The 16,539-nt window shown below is 41.1% G+C and overlaps 1 protein-coding gene across 2 annotated transcripts in view; it reads left to right on the top strand.

Moving 5' to 3' along the window:
- LOC116503317 (rap guanine nucleotide exchange factor 4-like) overlaps window positions 1-2,016 on the top strand; it is a 97,201-nt gene extending 95,185 nt beyond the window's left edge. For both annotated transcript variants that reach the window (XM_032209777.1, XM_032209694.1), the window contains one exon: window positions 823-2,016. In XM_032209777.1, coding sequence (XP_032065668.1) covers window positions 823-950 — 128 coding nt within the window. In that variant the 3' untranslated portion in view covers window positions 951-2,016. The remainder of the gene's footprint in view (window positions 1-822) is intronic.
- Window positions 2,017-16,539: the final 14,523 nt, after the last annotated feature.

Genomic DNA, 16,539 nt, shown 5'->3' with positions numbered 1-16,539 from the left:
ATTTGTTAAGTAAATTTCGCCCTAACTTACGAGCTTTCTTGCCACAGTCGTTAGATGAATCACAGCAGTTAATAAGTTTGTAATCCAGTTGTTAAGTGAATCTGCTTCCCCATTGACTTTGCTTGTCAGAAGATCACAAAAAGTGATCACACAGCCTCGTGACGCAGCAATGGTCATAAATATGAACTAGTTGCCAAGCATCTGAATTTTAGTCACATGATTCCTGCTGCAAAGCAGGGGTGGGCTTCAAAAATTTTAGCAAGGAGTTCTCTGCCCAGTTGCTGGGTGGGTGTGGCCATGGTGGGCATGGCCTAGTCGGCTTCCTGCACCATGAGGGGGCTGTTTTTGCCCCCCCAACCTCCGGGGGCTTTCCTCGAGCCTCCGGGAGGGTGAAAACAGCCTTCCCAGGCTCTGGAAACCCTCTAGAGGCCAAAAACCTTCCAAATCTCCGGTAGGCCCGTTTTTCGTTCTCCCTGAGCTTCTGCGCTTGCCTTGCACTTACCTGCATCCAAAATGGTCCATGTGGGGACTCCTGGGAGGGGAGGGATGGGCGGGGCCAGCCAGGAGTGTGATTTGGGGGTTCTCCGAACTGCACAGAAATTTAGCTAGAGGTCCTCCCGAATCCCTGCGAACCCCCAGCAGCCCACCCTTGCTGCACAGGTCGTAAGTGTGAAAAACAGTCATAAGTCACATTTTTCAGTGCCGTCGTAACTTTGAGCTGTTCATAGATGAATGGTTGGAAGTAGAGGACTACCTGTAGTAAATGGCTTACATTTGACTTTGACTAAGCATACCAATAGGTCTTCATTCCTGTTTCATCAGGTCCTGATGCATCTCAAGCAAATAAGAACCATCAGGATCTCCGGGGTTATGTCCGTCAATTAAATGTGATTGATAACCAGAGGACTTTATCGCAGATGTCACACCGTCTTGAGCCGCGGCGTACTTAAGCACCGGGGATTATACCCCCCCCCCTTTTCTTCAACATAAGGTCCTTCCTAAGAACAATCCCTCTTTTTGCTACTGCACTGCCACCGCAGAGAAGCAACAATGAATTCTTCTACCGTAAGATCTTTGGTCATTCATGCACAATGTTCCTACCACCCAGGAAACTGCAGAGTGTTTGGCTGATGAAGAGGACATGATCTGTAGCCAAGAGGTTGCCAAGATTGAACACTCTACATTCATGTAAAAAGTTTTGTACATAATAGAAGTCTTTATTTAAAAATGGAGAGAATTCCAAAAGCTGGCGAGATGAGTATTTAAGAAAAAAAAAGTATGGACGGGTTCCTTGGCTAATAGAAGAAATTAAATGTCTGGTCCATTACAAAATTAAATTCCCTATGGATTTGCATGCTCAGCTTACATGGTTTCAGTAGCAAAAATCATTAGTAGCAGAAAAAAAAATACAGTTAACATCCTATACCATGTTTTTCATATTCAGAGAATAGTTAAAAGCCTTTTTTCCCTGCAGGAGAAATATATTTTTTAAAAGTCAACTCTAACCACATTTGCCTTACAGCAATTGAGCATTATGGCCACTTCAGAAGCCCTAAGACTGGCTGAGTCCTTAATATGTTGGTATCTATCATGTAGATTTCACTATGGGTTTTTTTGTGTGTTCTTTTTAATTGCCAATCAGGATTTTACCCATTGTCAGAACCAAAGTAATGTGGTTTTGAAAAACAGAATTGAAAGCAGGTGGGAAGATACACATTCAAAAAGAGCACAATCTGCACAATTGTTCAAGGTAATATTTTCCTGACTAGAGGAAATCTTTAATCTCAGTTGCACTATTGGCTGATTTAAGTGGAATTTCTAGACTAAACTTTACAAAAAAAATCTTCTAATTTTCAGGAATCATGATGCACTTTTCAACAGGCAGTATATGCAAGTGTTAATTTATTTCTTTATGTGTTAGGCATTGTCCCATAAAAAAAAATATTTTATCTATTTTGTTTAGCATGTAATTGAAGTACAGGTTTCTGTTTATATTTGGTCTGTATTTCATGCTAAAAGGAGATGGTTTATGATTTATGTAAATAAAATGCATTAATTAAATATAATTGCCAAATAAAATACGTTCCTTGTTTATTTAAAAAGGGGACACGTGGCACTTTTGTCTTAATCCTTTTTAATTTGTTGTCATAGGTACTATCTTTGGCCATTGGACTTTGCTGTTAGTAGTAAGTACTTTCACTGACCCCAAAATTCAGGCTTCAGCCGTTACTGTAGAAAATCAAGTGGATTTAATTTAGTTTATATCATGTGCTGCCCAATTCACTTAAAATACAAATCTAAAGAGAGATTCAATGTTCTCACTTGAGGTACAAATGACCTGGCTCGAATTATAATATTTCAGACACATTATGCAATATGGACAAAAGCTCTCTGGAGGAGGCTCTGATTCTGAGAAAGGAAACAGAAGAAGACTGGTAGCAAAGTGGGTGGAGTCAGTTATAGTGGGAGTGACTCAGAGGTGGTATTCAGCAGGTTCTGACCAGTTCTGGTGAACCGTTAGCGGAAATTTTGAGTAGTTCAGAGAACCGGTAAATACCACCTCTCACTGGCCCCGCCCCCATCTTTTCTCTGCCTCCCGAGTCCCAGCTGATAGGGAGGGAATGGGGATTTTTTCAGTATCCTTCCCCTGCCATGCCCACCAAGCCACGCCCACCAAGCCATGCCATGCCCACAGAACTGGTAGTAAAAAAAAATGAATCCCACCACTGCAGTGAATGCACCTTTGGGAAGACCAAGTTACAGATAGATCATAATGGAGAGAATCTATATGGTTGCTAGGAATTGACACTGATCTGATAATCAATCAAAAAATTGAATAGAAAACTAGAAAGGGATGTCATTTTTTAAAAACATTGAACAACATCCGCGTGATATAGGCAAGAATTAGTAGGGCTTTTACTGAAAGACCAAGCAAAGTTTGATTTCAGATAAACCGGTGCATGGTATTTTTTTTAAATTTTCTTTTATTAATGGTGTTCTTAAAGGAAAGGTGCAGACAACTTCCTTTTTTTCTTTTTTTTATGCCCAGTTAAGATCACATTTGCAGACAACCCCCTCCAGTTGGAATAAAATGTCAAGTTTGTTAGGGTTTCACTGTGCAAGCAGCATTTTTAGGGAATAGTTGAGAAGACAGAGCTGGTGCATAATTTCCACCTATGGCAAGTCAGAACCATGGCTGAATAAAACCAGGTCATCTGTGGCTGCCCTTCGCAAGAAGAAATGCTCTGTTTGCATTTTACTCTGAGAAAAAGAACTTGGGTTAAGAAAAATGTCACTTCACATTTCCCGGCAATCTCTGAGAATGCCTGTGTTTCCTCCTTAATGGTATTAATTGCTTTTGCATGAATAATCTAGGCACACAGCTGGTGTACAGGAATTTATACATTATCAAACTAATACTGCTTTTGAAGCAGAGTATTTTCCTGCATGCTACTTAAGCTACCCCCCATTGTCTCGAGGGAGGTAGATGTTGATGATAAAATAAACAGCTCAAATTAACACTTATGACAATTGATATCCTCATTAGGTTTCATGTCAACATTCACTATTGAAGATGGGGACAATTTTCATCTCTTAAAGCAGATTTTAAGTGTGCTACTTGGCTTTAGAAAAAAAAAAGAGTGACATCAAGATCTTATTCAACATTAAAGAAATTCTGGTTAACAATAGAAGATGGAGCAAATGACACAATATGCAAACAAGTGGGAATAAGGCAGTAAGGAATAATCAATCTGCAGGAGAAATGTAAGGATGTAGTTAAAGGCAGGATTTGGGGGGGGGGGGGGTCAGTCAAGACAAAGTTGTCTTTTTAAAATACTTCCCATGACTATTTTCTGTATTTTTTACCTACACCTTTGCCCAAAACAAATCAGTTGAAACAAAAAAGGTAGAATAACAGCAGTGAGTACTCAGTAATTGGATGCTAAAGAGCTTGATTTCTCTCTTCCTTTTACTTTATATCCATATGAAGCTCTGGGGAGAGATCATAAGTGAAGAATCATTAATTTATATATTATATCCAGTTAAAATATCCCCACCCTCGGCAGAACAGGTGATATAGTAAAGGTATTGACTTAGTGCAGGGGTGTCAAACTTGATTTAATTGAGGTATAGGAAGTTAGCACCCACCCCTCCTAGAAAAATAAAATATCCTGGGAAATATTGAAAAGGCAGAATATATTTCCCTGGCTCAGAAATGGAGAAACATGTTTTTAGGCAGGAAACAGACTGACTCTTAATAGCCCCCCACCTTTGTCAATGGGCTATTAGGGCACCTGAGCGAGTCTACTCTACATAACAAAGATAGGATTAGCCTTCTACAGAAACTCACCACAGGGCACCTGGGAAGAAGCAATGCTCAACCAAACTTGGACTCAAAGCACAGCCTAAAGAGTTGCCCCTGCATGGCCCCATGGGAGTCTGACAACCAATCAGAATACAAGCTCAAGATCAAAGGCCAGAGAGGGCATAAAGCCAGGAAATTTCAGCATCTCGCTCTCTTTTCTTCTTCACCCAACATCCTGAAGCATGGGATCCCATTTTCTGTTCAGGGCCTCAAACCATGTGGTCCTGTCCACCATTAAAACCATCTTTCCAAGCAGCCTCCATGTTTCCAGTGTCTTTTTCCCCACTTGGAACTGAACCCAGAAGGACGTTTCTTCCAACAGAGGACTGCATCAGCATTGTGTTTCACCTCGGGGAGCAGGGTGGGGGTGGCCAACTATACGTCACTTGTGTCAGGGGTGCCTCTGGTAGGCCGAGAGCTCTGCCAGCGGAAATTCACTGTTTCTAGGGTGGTCCTGTTGGTCAAATCTAAGCAGCCCGGGTGTGTGTGTGTGTGTGGTAGATCCAGCCCTGGGGCTTTGAGCTTGACGCCCATGACTTAGTGCCTAGAGCAGTTACAGTCTTGATAGGGAGGAATTAGTTTAGACTGAATCCTAGCTAGATAGAATGGGTGTGGGTACAGACATCATGTTGGGCTTCCCTTGAAAAAGATGTTGCTTGCAATGTGGAGATTCTCCTGTAGACCCAACTACATCTGGCGCGCCAGCTACAATGCTTCCAGGGCCAGGGAGCCTTGAGCATAAGTTACTCAGGTTCTTGTAATCTTGAAGTGGAGCTACTGCAATTCACTGTGTGAAGCTGCTCTGAAGTTAAAACTGATGAAGCAGGAAGCAGAGGGGAACTCCAGTTTTTCCCTCATAACTTTTCCCTGGAGCTTGCAAGTGCAATTCAAGATCCTGACTTATCAACATACAGCCTACATAGCCCAAGGCCTTGTTATCTCTACTCAAAAGTGAATCTACCTATCTGGTAAGATTTGGAAGAGGAGTGTTACCATTTACATGGCAATGAGCATGCCAGGGAGGGGTTTGCTCTGAGAATTGAAAGCCTACAAGGCTTTAGCCCCAGAGGGGAGGGGAGTTTCTGGCGGGACAAAGGACATAGGACAAAGCTATCATCAGTTCTTTGTTTGGCAATCTTATCTAACTAAATGCCTGTGTTCCTGATGGATTTAGTTGTTTTAGCTTTTGGACTTGGTTTCCATTGATTGTGTATAAACTTCATCCTCAATAGGAACCTAATATAAATTTTGCTCCAGTTGTCAGTCCTGACAGCTCATCAAGGAACAGAGTTTGGAGTGTTCATTAGGTTGAAGGCAGTGACTGACATTGGCATGTCAAAGGTCACCTTCCAAAAGTGGTCAGGACAGGAAGGCTCGTTTCATTGTACCAACATGATTGCAGCAGGCTCTGTGCTATACTTTTTGCTCCTCGCAATAGGAAATGGCGTTGAACGTCGCTATGACATTTAGGAGAGCCAAGAGTTACCCTACCCTATTGTACAGCATTTCTGAAAGACCTCAAAATCAATCAAGGTGGGTTCAAACTGTGGGAAAATGCTTGGATTACAGGGCCACCATATTTAACTAGAATAAAGAATTGCTAAAGGGCAGGAATATAGAGAAGTATTGTCTATGGAGATATTGTCCATAGTACTTCTCTAATAGATATCCCAGATCCTGAAAGTGAAACTCAAATACTTTGGTCACCTAATGAGAAGGAAGGACTCACTGGAGAAGAGCCTAATGCTGGGAAAGATTGAGGGCAAAAGAAGTGGGCGACAGAGAATGAGGTGGCTGGATGGAGTCACCCAAGCAGTCAGCGTGAACTTAAATGGACTCCAGAGGTCAATAGAGGACAGGAAGGCCTGGAGGAACATTATCCATGGGGTGGCGATGGACATGACTTCGTAACTAACAACACATCCCAAAGGTGCTTTTTCAAGCGGCAACTGGACTTTCTGGTTTTTCTTCGAAGACGTTTCACTTCTCATCCAAGAAGCTTCTTGGACGAAAAGCAAAATATTTTCAAAGAAAAACCAGACACTCCAGTTGCCGCTTGAAAAAGCACCTCTGGGATAGAGAAGTATTACTTTCTTCCTGAACTAGCCAATCAGACATTCTTACTACAAGTACTAATCCCAGAATTCAGCCTTGCCACGCTAGTCCAAGCATATCCAATAACCAAAACTCATCCATCAGTGAGGAATAACAGTGGCGCTTAAAAGGTTTGTGAATCCCTTCTAAATTTTTAAATAGTTCAATTCCAATCCAACTGCAGTGTCCAAAAAAATACACCTTTGGAGATTCCACTCCTTCTTCAGATAAAGTTTGGAATGCAACCATCTCCATCACAACCCAAACAAGCTTTTCCTGATGCTAATGAGAAGCACAGCTCATCTGCCAAAAGGAAATTCTAAAAAATTGCTTTAATGGGTTGAGTCATAGAGCCAGTTTCTACCAGGTGCTTTCCCATCTAGATCAGCAGAATAGAGTTATCTATTTAAATGTTTCATGGAATCTGCATACTGGTTATTCAGTAAAAGGAGTTGCATCAGTAGGGGTTCTGGAGAGCAGTAAGAGTTTAGGAACACCATAAAGCATTTTTTAAACTGATGTCATGAAATACTAGTGAAATAGTAATTGATGAAGAGAGAAAACTGCCAATTGATGTACAAGAAGAACTTGTAGGGAACTGAAGGCTAAAACATATGAAGAACAGTTGCAGGAACTGGGTATGTCTAGTTTAATGAAAAGAAGGACTAGGGGAGACATGATAGCAGTGTTCCAATATCTCAGGGGTTGCCCCAAAGAAGGGGGAGTCAAACTATTCTCCAAGGCACCTGAGGGTAGAACAAGAAGCAATGGGTGGAAACTAATTTAACCATTAGAGCCAAGGTGGCTCAGTGGTTAAATGCAGCACTGCAGGCTACTTCAGCTGACTGCAGTTCTGCAGTTCGGCTGTTCAAATCTCACCGGCTCAGGGTTGACTCATCCTTCCATCCTTCCGAGGTGGGTAAAATGAGGACCCGGATTGTTGTCGGGGGCAAAATGCTGACTCTGTAAACCGCTTAGAGAGGGCTGAAAGCCCTATGAAGCGGTATATAAGTCTAACTGCTATTGCTATTGCTATTGCTAATCAAGGAGAGAAGCAACTTAGAAATGAGGAGAAATTTCCCAACAGTTAATCAATGCTCCAACACTGGATGTTTTTAAGAAGATGTTGGATATCCATTTGTCTGAAGTGGTGAAGGTTTCCTGCCTAAGCAGGGGGTTGGACTAGAAGACCTCCAATGTCCCTTCCAACTCTGTTATTTTATTCTATATGAGAAATTCATTTTCTTCCTTATCAATCTACACATAGTTTCAAAAAAATACTAATTGCTGTAAAATATGTCTTGGTCATATCTGTTGTGTTGCAGTTTTCTCAAAGAAAGTTCCAACCTCAAGAGGAATGGCCCATCTTTGATTGTTCTAAGAAGGTTATAAGTTTTTTAGTTGAGACCCGGAGTTGATTTTTTTAAGGAATCATGAAAAGAAAGGGGAAAAAACATTTCAGTATAACAGGATTTGCTCTGCAATGAGCTTCTTGCAATAAAAATAGATAAAAAGACAAAACAAAATAATTCCCTTGACTGGAAGGGGAAAGGCCAGAGCAATTCTGTACAAGTCAAATAACTTTTAATATAATTTTTAATGCCATTTAAAAATCTAGCCAAACAAGTTAAGTGAAATCAAAGCATTTAACCTGCAGGGGTACCTAGAGCAGATAATGAGTTTTGCTATGAAAAAAACGAAGAAGAGAAAAGAAAAGAAAAGAAATGTTTTAACAAAAAGTAACTAGAGAAAATTATAAGCCTAAATTGTTAACGTAGCTTCTTAGTAAGGTCAACTGCATAATATACGGTACCTTAACCTCTTCCAGCAATTTTTAAACATCATGCGGCTTAAATAGACTTCTTCTGAATTCAGACTTATTTCTTCTGGGAGACTGGAATGCAAATCAAGAGGTAATAGTGGAAGGAAATTAAAAGATGTGCTTTTTCTCATTTCATTTTTTTCCCTACTGATAATAAGAAAAGCAGCATAGAGTGGGGTATAGTAAAGTGAAACCTCTGGTTCTCTGAATAGCTTTTCTTCTACTGTTAATCTGAAATGCATTACACCCTGCCTTTTCAAATAACCACCATGGTCTATACTGTGATCAGCATTAAGGTTCAGCAGGCACCAGCAGCAGAGGTCACCAAGGGTCATCGTATTAGCTATCAAAAGAAATAATAGCCAGATTTAAAAAATGTTATTTAAAAAAAAAAATATCGGAAACTTTGTCAGCGCTCAGATTCAACTTTGAGGGTAAACATTCCAGGTACAGATTTCAAAGTCTAGAGCTCAAATGAACTGAACAGGTGTAAAGAACTCCTTCTATGGAAATCCTGCTTTAGTGTATGCCTGTGTAGCCACAATTCTATGTAAGTCTAACCTTCCCATCCCATGCATTCACAGCTAGATAGGATCCGCAAAGCATGGGCATCCTTCTAACCCTGATCTTCTGAGCATTTTAGCACTCTCCTTATCTGGGAGGGAGGGGATTTAGCCTCATTCTTCTCTTTGTGACTCTTTCTCTCAGATAATGAGATGCCTCTGAAGACAGTTCTGCGTCCAGAGCAGAAGACATAAGTGCATACATTTAGGACAGAGGTGGTATTCAGCAGGTTCTGACCAATTCTGGAGAACCGGAAGCAGAAATTTTGAGTAGTTTGGAGAACCAGTAAATACCACCTCTGACTGGCCCCACCCCCACCTATTCTCTGCCTCCCGAGTCCCAGCTGATCAGGAGGAAATGGGCATTTTGCAATAATCTTCCCCTGGAGTGGAGAGGGAATGGAGATTTTACAGTATCCTTCCCCTGCCACGCCCACCAAGCCACAGCCACAGAATTGGTAGTAAATTTTTTTTAATCCTACCACTGATCTAGGGAAGGGGAGTAAGGAAGTAAGCTAGATTCATATCTGGCTTGCTGGATTCCAAAGTACACAAGTAACATACCGGTATGTTCCCATCTAAAGAACTCTTTCTTAACTGAACACATCATTGCTGAATCTCCAGTTGAAAGCCACTTTGGTGCAATGGTTAAAAGCATCCGACTAGAACCCAGGAGACTATGAGTTTTAGTCCTGCCTTAAACCAAGACAGGACTAGACCATAACCTTGGGCCAATCACTCTCTTTCAGCTCTAGGAAGAAGGCAATGGCAAACTCCTTCTGATAACTTGCCATGAAAACTGCTGGTCCATACAGCTGCCAGGAGTCAATGCTGATTCAAATTCACACATACCCCAAAAATATAATTATGCCAACACAGCATCTAAAACCTTCAAGTCCGCCATCCTTTCAGGATGTTCTTCAGCAAAATAAAATAACATTACTGATAATCTTGCCAGCTAGGCTTTTCACTGGGAATGCCCCCTGGACTAAAAACTAAGGGAAGAAAAATATGGGGATATTCATAAAACCAGCCTTTCCATTCCCAAACCCTTCTTGTACTAATCCAGATCCCTCAATATTGTTCTAGGGCAATAATGGCAAACCTTTTTGTTGTTTGGTACCAAAAATGTGAGTGCGTGCATGTGATTGTGAGTGCATGCATGTGATTGTGAGTGCATGCATGTGATAGCGTGTGCCGGCACCTATAATGCATGCGCACACAACACCACCACCCCGCTCCCCCCATGCGTGCTGCACTGCTTGCCTCCAATACCACTGCTTGGTATTTCCTCTGGGGGTGCTAGGGGAGGCTGTTTTCACCCTCCCCAGGTTCCAGGAAAGGTTCTGAAGCCTGGGGAGTGCAAAAATGGCCTCTCCCCGTGATTTTCTGTCCTTCCGGTCGACCCGTTGGGCCCGTATTTTGCCCTCCCCAGGCTCTGGAGGATTTCTTGAAGCCTGGGGAGGACAAAAACAGTCTCCCCTGGCCCTCCAGAAGACCAAAAAATCAGGTTGCTGGTGCACGCATGTATACTGCAGCTGACGGCTCGCATGCTGGCAGATTAGTTCTGCATGCCACCTGTGGCACGCGTGGCAGAGGTTCTAGGGCAGTGGGTCTCAACCTTCCTAATGCCGCGACCCTTTAATACAGTTCCTCATGTTGAGGTGACCCCCCAACTATAAGATTATTTTATGTTTTCCGTATTTTTTCAAAAATATGTGTTTTCCAATGGTCTTAGACGACCCCTGTGAAAGGGTCATTCAACCCCAAAAGGGGTCCTGACCCACAGGTTGAGAACCACTGTTCCAGGGTGTCTTGGCCATTCATAATGCTCTAGAAATCAGGTCAGAAGCCTCAAAGCAAACATTGCCAACCTTTTTGCCCAATAGCAAAGCATTAAAAAAATTGTCAGCAAGTTGTTGGTCCTACATACCAGCTTCGTGAACGCACCCCCCCCCGCAACCCCACTTACCCCCCACCAAACCCCATACACAAAAAGACACTCTGTTTGTTACTTCAGAGAACTACGTTTAAAATAAATACAATTTTCCTTTCCAAAGCTACTGATACTTCTAAGCTCCTCCACTGGTATGCCAAATTCATGATTTGTGGCATTGGCTAATAGAATTGACCTGTTTGAAGTTATTCTAGTCAACAAGCTGCTTTTGCTAGTTTCTTCAGTAGGCAGGAAACCCTTTACTGAGATGAGCTAAGTCAGGCAATAGACTTAAGAATTACTAGCCATTTTTAGTATTAAAAAAAAAATCCATGTAGAATAAGTTGAAAATTAAGCAGTGTTAAAAGCCACTTTGCCCCACTGAAAAACTGCTCTGAAATTTAAACAGGGATTATTGCATCACAAAATGCAATATAAAAATTATAATGAGTGCTTTACATATAAGATTTTTAATATGTTTGGGAACACTGTCATCTGAATAAAGTGGTCACAAACTTTCATGCTGTAGTAGAAATAGTAAACAATAAAATGGTTAAACTTCAATAGGGCCTGAAGGCAGTAGAAACTAAATATGACATCTTAAAATATTTATGTTCAAATCGGCAGTGTGAATATTGTGAATATTGATCTTATCTATTCTTGTCTTCACACTGAAAGTTTAAAAATCTATTGTTCTCACACTCTGAAATAGAGTAGCATATAAGCTTTCTTTCCAACAAGAATATACATCATTAGAGCTCAAGGGAGTATAGTCAGGCTAGAGATGAAAAAAAATTAAAAGTCAGTTGTGGGTCATGCCTGAGGATGATTATGTACACTTATTTTCTTGGACACCTCACTAGATTATCCTGATTTAATTTAATTATCCTCATCTAATTGTGTCTCTGACAGATGAGATGGCAAATGAGAAGCACTGCTAGGACAAGAAGTAATCTTTCTCTACTAACTGGCTTCGTTGTAGAACAGATAAAGCTTCTATAGGAAACTCCAGATTTTATCACCAGGAGGGCAAACCTGAAGCTCTTAGAACTTCAGGTGGTGCCCAACACACCTTGTTTGTAGCCCCCCGGATTTTCCTAGACATTACTGTTGAATGAGGTGCAAAGATTTAATTCAGAGATTTCAGAGGTGGTATTCAGTTGTTTTGGACCGGTTTGGGTGAACCGGTAGTGGAGAGCACCCTAGCTCTATGCCATCCCATTTAGCCATGTTTTTGAGGCAAGTGCATGCGCGGAAGGCGCGTGAGAGAGCAAAGCTCATGTGCAGAAGGCCTGGCGCCTGTGTGGAAGGTGAGTGCATGAAGTGAACATGCGCATGTGGGGCGAACCGGTAGTAAAAATGAGTGAAACCCACTGCTGAGAGATTCCATTTGAAGATAGTTCCTTTGCATCTGGACTGGAATCAGGTTTCCACAATCAAATTGGCAAGTCCATTTAAAAATTGCTATGTCATTGCTTGCCTCCAAATCATTTCAGATGATTTGGGTGACTTCTGTACATACTGTATGTGCAACAATATTTATTCCAAATTGATTCCAATTTGGCTGAATTGATTTCAGACATGCAAACCAAACAAATTGCAAATCTGAACTGAAACGAATTCAAACTGGATTTTGCTTTCACGCATCCACATTGCCGAGTTAATTTTTCATCTAACAAAATGGTGGGAGTTATTAAACACATGGCCATATGAAAGAGACACAAGAGTGTACTGTAAGTGGGATCAAGCATCATAATCTCTGACGATGCCTTGATGTGAATAAGTAAAGAAACATTACTCCTAATTATTGTATCATAATTTAGAGCATGACAAACTGAAAGTGCCCTGTGAACTAATTATTCTTGATATATGTCTGGATGCCATGAAAGTCCAGCTTTGTTAATTTTTCTAAAATCATCCAGTTTGTAATACAACATGAGGCTTACTCGCAAACAGTGACCATGTATCACCATATCCTGATATGGTTTCAATTCCTATGATTCATATCCTGTGATATACACACTTTCATCTTTCAGTGGGTGACAAGCACAAAGGGTGGGGATTGCGTTGCGAAGTCCCCAAACGCGTGGCCATTTCCCCATCATCACAGTTGGCAGCAGATGACAACGATGTTACATTTTGATGTCCATAGGATACTAGTAGGTAGATCTGATTAAGGAATTCTGCCCAGTTACAAGGTCTTGAAAAGACAATTTTATTTTAAAGAAACACTGAAACAGAGACAGAAGTTAGAGCATTCTATTTAGATATTTCTCCAAGTAATTTGAATAATTCAGAGACAGGGTGAGATAATCAAATTAGTCATCGATAATCACATAGCATCTCCCATCTGCAGGAATATGCATACTATGGGACAGGTGAGTCAAAAGGATACAGTTCACACTAAAATTAGCACCATTCAAAAATATCCAGCAGTGGGGTGGGGGTGGGGGTGAGAGATCTCTATAATGGAAAGTCTCTGAATGCTATACTAACCTATCTTGCTATGTTCTGTCAACCGAAGGATTTGTTTTTTTAACCTTCTCAAAATCCAAGCATGAGCCCCCCAGCGGTATCCCTCAAGCCACAGAAGGATCCCACACCTGATTGCATTCCAGATGTTTGACCTTCATCTCCAAAAATTCCCCAGCTAAAATGACCACTACTGAGAACTGCAAGAACTGGGGCCCACATAACTGAAAGGCACTGATATTAGACAGATTTCCATCAAGGACAAGCGAGAAGTTACAAACAGCAGGATATTTGTTCCTGTTTCTTGAGATTTATTGGAATGAGATTTGGCTGGAAGAGATTTCTGTGAGATAACTACCACTCCCCTCTAAATCTAACAAAACAATGTTAAAAACAAAACAAAAGAACATTTTTACTACAATGTTGTTAAAAAAAACCTGTAATCCCCCAAATTTGGAGAAATTGAAATGGTTTTAAAGAGGCCACTCTGGAATGTTTCTGCAATTCTCTAGTCTAGTCTGAAACTCTGAGATTTCTGGTAATCTACTTTCCAAGTACTAAATAGATTTCACTTGCTTGACTATCTAGATCAGTGGTTCTCAACCTTCCCAATGCTGCGACCCTTTAATACAGTTCCTCATGTTGTAGTGACCCCCAACCATAAAATTGGTGTTCTCTGTTCCTAAGACCATCGAAAATATGTGTTTTCCAATGGTCTTAGGCGACCCCTGTGAAAGGGTCGTTCGATCCCCAAAGGGGTCCCGACCCACAAGTTGAGAACCACTGGTCTAGATTATTTAAGCTTAACTAAAAGAACTTTCCTCAAAATTAAAAATATATTAAAATGCATCTGTTTGTAGGTGCCAAACATTTTGATGGAGTCTCATGAAGAGAGATTGAGGTGGCAGTTTTGAGTGTTCAACTCTTTTCTATGCTCCAGCCACAAAGAACCTTGAAGATCAAACCATCATTCTAGTAATAGCCTTGGAACCAATAAAAATAATAAAGTCTGTTCATAAAATCCAGTCCCAGTTAATAATAATGTTTTTATCATCAAATGGTCCAGTTTCTAGAGAAGTATGAGACAGACCCACATACAAGGCATTGCAGGAATCCGAATGTGTGAATGTGTACCTCTGAAACAGGGGTGGGTTTCTTGCCCTGTTCCAACCGGTTCGGTTGGAACGAGGCCGGCGGCGTCCTCACGCGCGCGTGCATACTAGCGTCTGTGCGATGCTCCAGCTGCTCCTGGAGGATCGCGCAGGCGCTGTATGCATCCTGCGCATGCGTGGAAGCGCAGAATTCATCAAAACCGGGTAAGGAGCGGGCGCGGGCGGGCGCGGGCGCATGGGCGCGCGTGGGCGCGGGGGGGCCTTCGCCGTTCCCGGAAGTTACTTACTTCCGGGTTCGGCGACCAACCGGTTCGCAGGGACCGCCGCGAACCGGTTGAAACCCAGCCCTGCTCTGAAACAAGGCACATCTGTTCAGGTAGGTAAGCTTGCCAGCTTGCAAGCTGGCAGACAGGATGCATCTATTAGCACACAGTCTCATCTTTAGGATAAACATCTGGTAAAACAATGAGTTTACTTTGGTAAGGATTAAATTGTTTTGGGGGGGGAGGAATCAGAGATTGTTTATAACTTCTGGGATGTTCGGCCATGTTGTGATTCAGGTTTTGTGGGTTACACCCCAACCTACATAATGATTATATAGTGTGGGAGAAGAAGACATAAGCAGTAGCAGCTGCCTTTTTGCCTCTCACAGCAGGAGGCGTCCAGAGGAGATGGTCTGCAGAGGAAGCTCTCTGGATTTCCTGATTGTGCCTTTGAGGATGTATTTTCTTCCAACTAAAAATGGCCAATATTAATGCTCCTAAAAAAAATTAGATAAATAATTACTTATGGTCTTCATTTGTTAGATGTACATCCTGTCTTTTCTCCAGGAGCACAAGATGAGGCACATGGCACCAACATCCATTCTATCTGTGAGCCGTGTGGTGCAGTGGTTAGAATGCAGTATTGCAGGCTACTTCTGCTGACTGCCGGGTGCCTGCAGTTCGATTCTCACCAGCTGAAGGTTGATTCAGCTTTTCATCCTTCCGAGGTGGGTAAAATGAGAACCCAGATCGTTTGGGGTGATATGCTGACTCTTTATACCGCTTAGAGAGGGATGTAAAGCATTGTGAAGTGAAATGTAAGTCTAAGGGCTATTGCTATCTCCCACCAGAGCAGATCTGGAAGGAAGGCTGGAGTGAGTGGGAATGACTGACCCAAAGTCAGTCAGTGACTTCCTGCTACTGAACATGACTTCCGAGAATCAGTTAACAGGAATAAAAAGACAAGGCAATTCAACCCATCCCTCTTCCTTAACTTCCCTTAATATTTATCTGTAGACAGATTGAATCCAGAAACATCCATTTTTAAAATCCCTATGCTTAGCTGTTTGTGTGTTTGTGTGTGTATTAGTATTTTGTTTGTTTTTATATCGTTTTAATTGCTGTGACTGGCCCTGAGTCACGCATTTGAGGTTTGCAGTTATATCATTGGAATTTAAAAAAATATAGTCTTTTAAAAATCAAATTCCTACATACCCAAATAAAATGACCTTGTTAGGCATGATGAATTGCCTGTTTATCTAGTTACTGAACTAAAATTTGAATATTAAGTTGAGAGTGTGGTGCATCACAATTTTACTAGGAAGATAGATTATACACACATACATACACATGTCTATGTACACATACACACAAACATATATATACACATATATACACAGAATTTTAGAATTAAATTAAGAATTTTAAAAATTTAAATTATGCATCATTAAAGATTATATATATAGTATATAAAAATAGCAGTGCAATCTTGTGATTATGTATAAATTTAGATTTCCGTTGTTATTGGATGTAAAAGTATCTTTAAAAATTAAAAACACAACAAAACACTTGGTAATTCTATAAATTAATATGCACAGAATTTTAGCTGTGGCGTTGCGTGTTTACAGTAAATCCTGCTGCCTTTGATGCTTAACTCTTGTCAACGTGTCTTGAATGGAAGCATTATAAAGCATTCTTAAATCAATTTTGAACTCAAACCCTCTTTCTCATGAACAAAAGTAATATTGAATCTCTTTAATACATTTAAATTATAGGAATAATGATCGTAATGGTCTGTGATTAGTGTGTGTGTGTGCGTGTGTGTGTGTGTAGAGCGGACCTGGGCGCACACAGATAGACATAGAGATGTATTTTATTTATTTATTTGATTTGTCAATCGTTTACAAGATA

Source organism: Thamnophis elegans, chromosome 1 (assembly GCF_009769535.1).
Source record: "Thamnophis elegans isolate rThaEle1 chromosome 1, rThaEle1.pri, whole genome shotgun sequence".
Taxonomy (NCBI): domain Eukaryota; kingdom Metazoa; phylum Chordata; class Lepidosauria; order Squamata; family Colubridae; genus Thamnophis; species Thamnophis elegans.
This window is presented reverse-complemented; position numbering and strand designations above follow the sequence as displayed.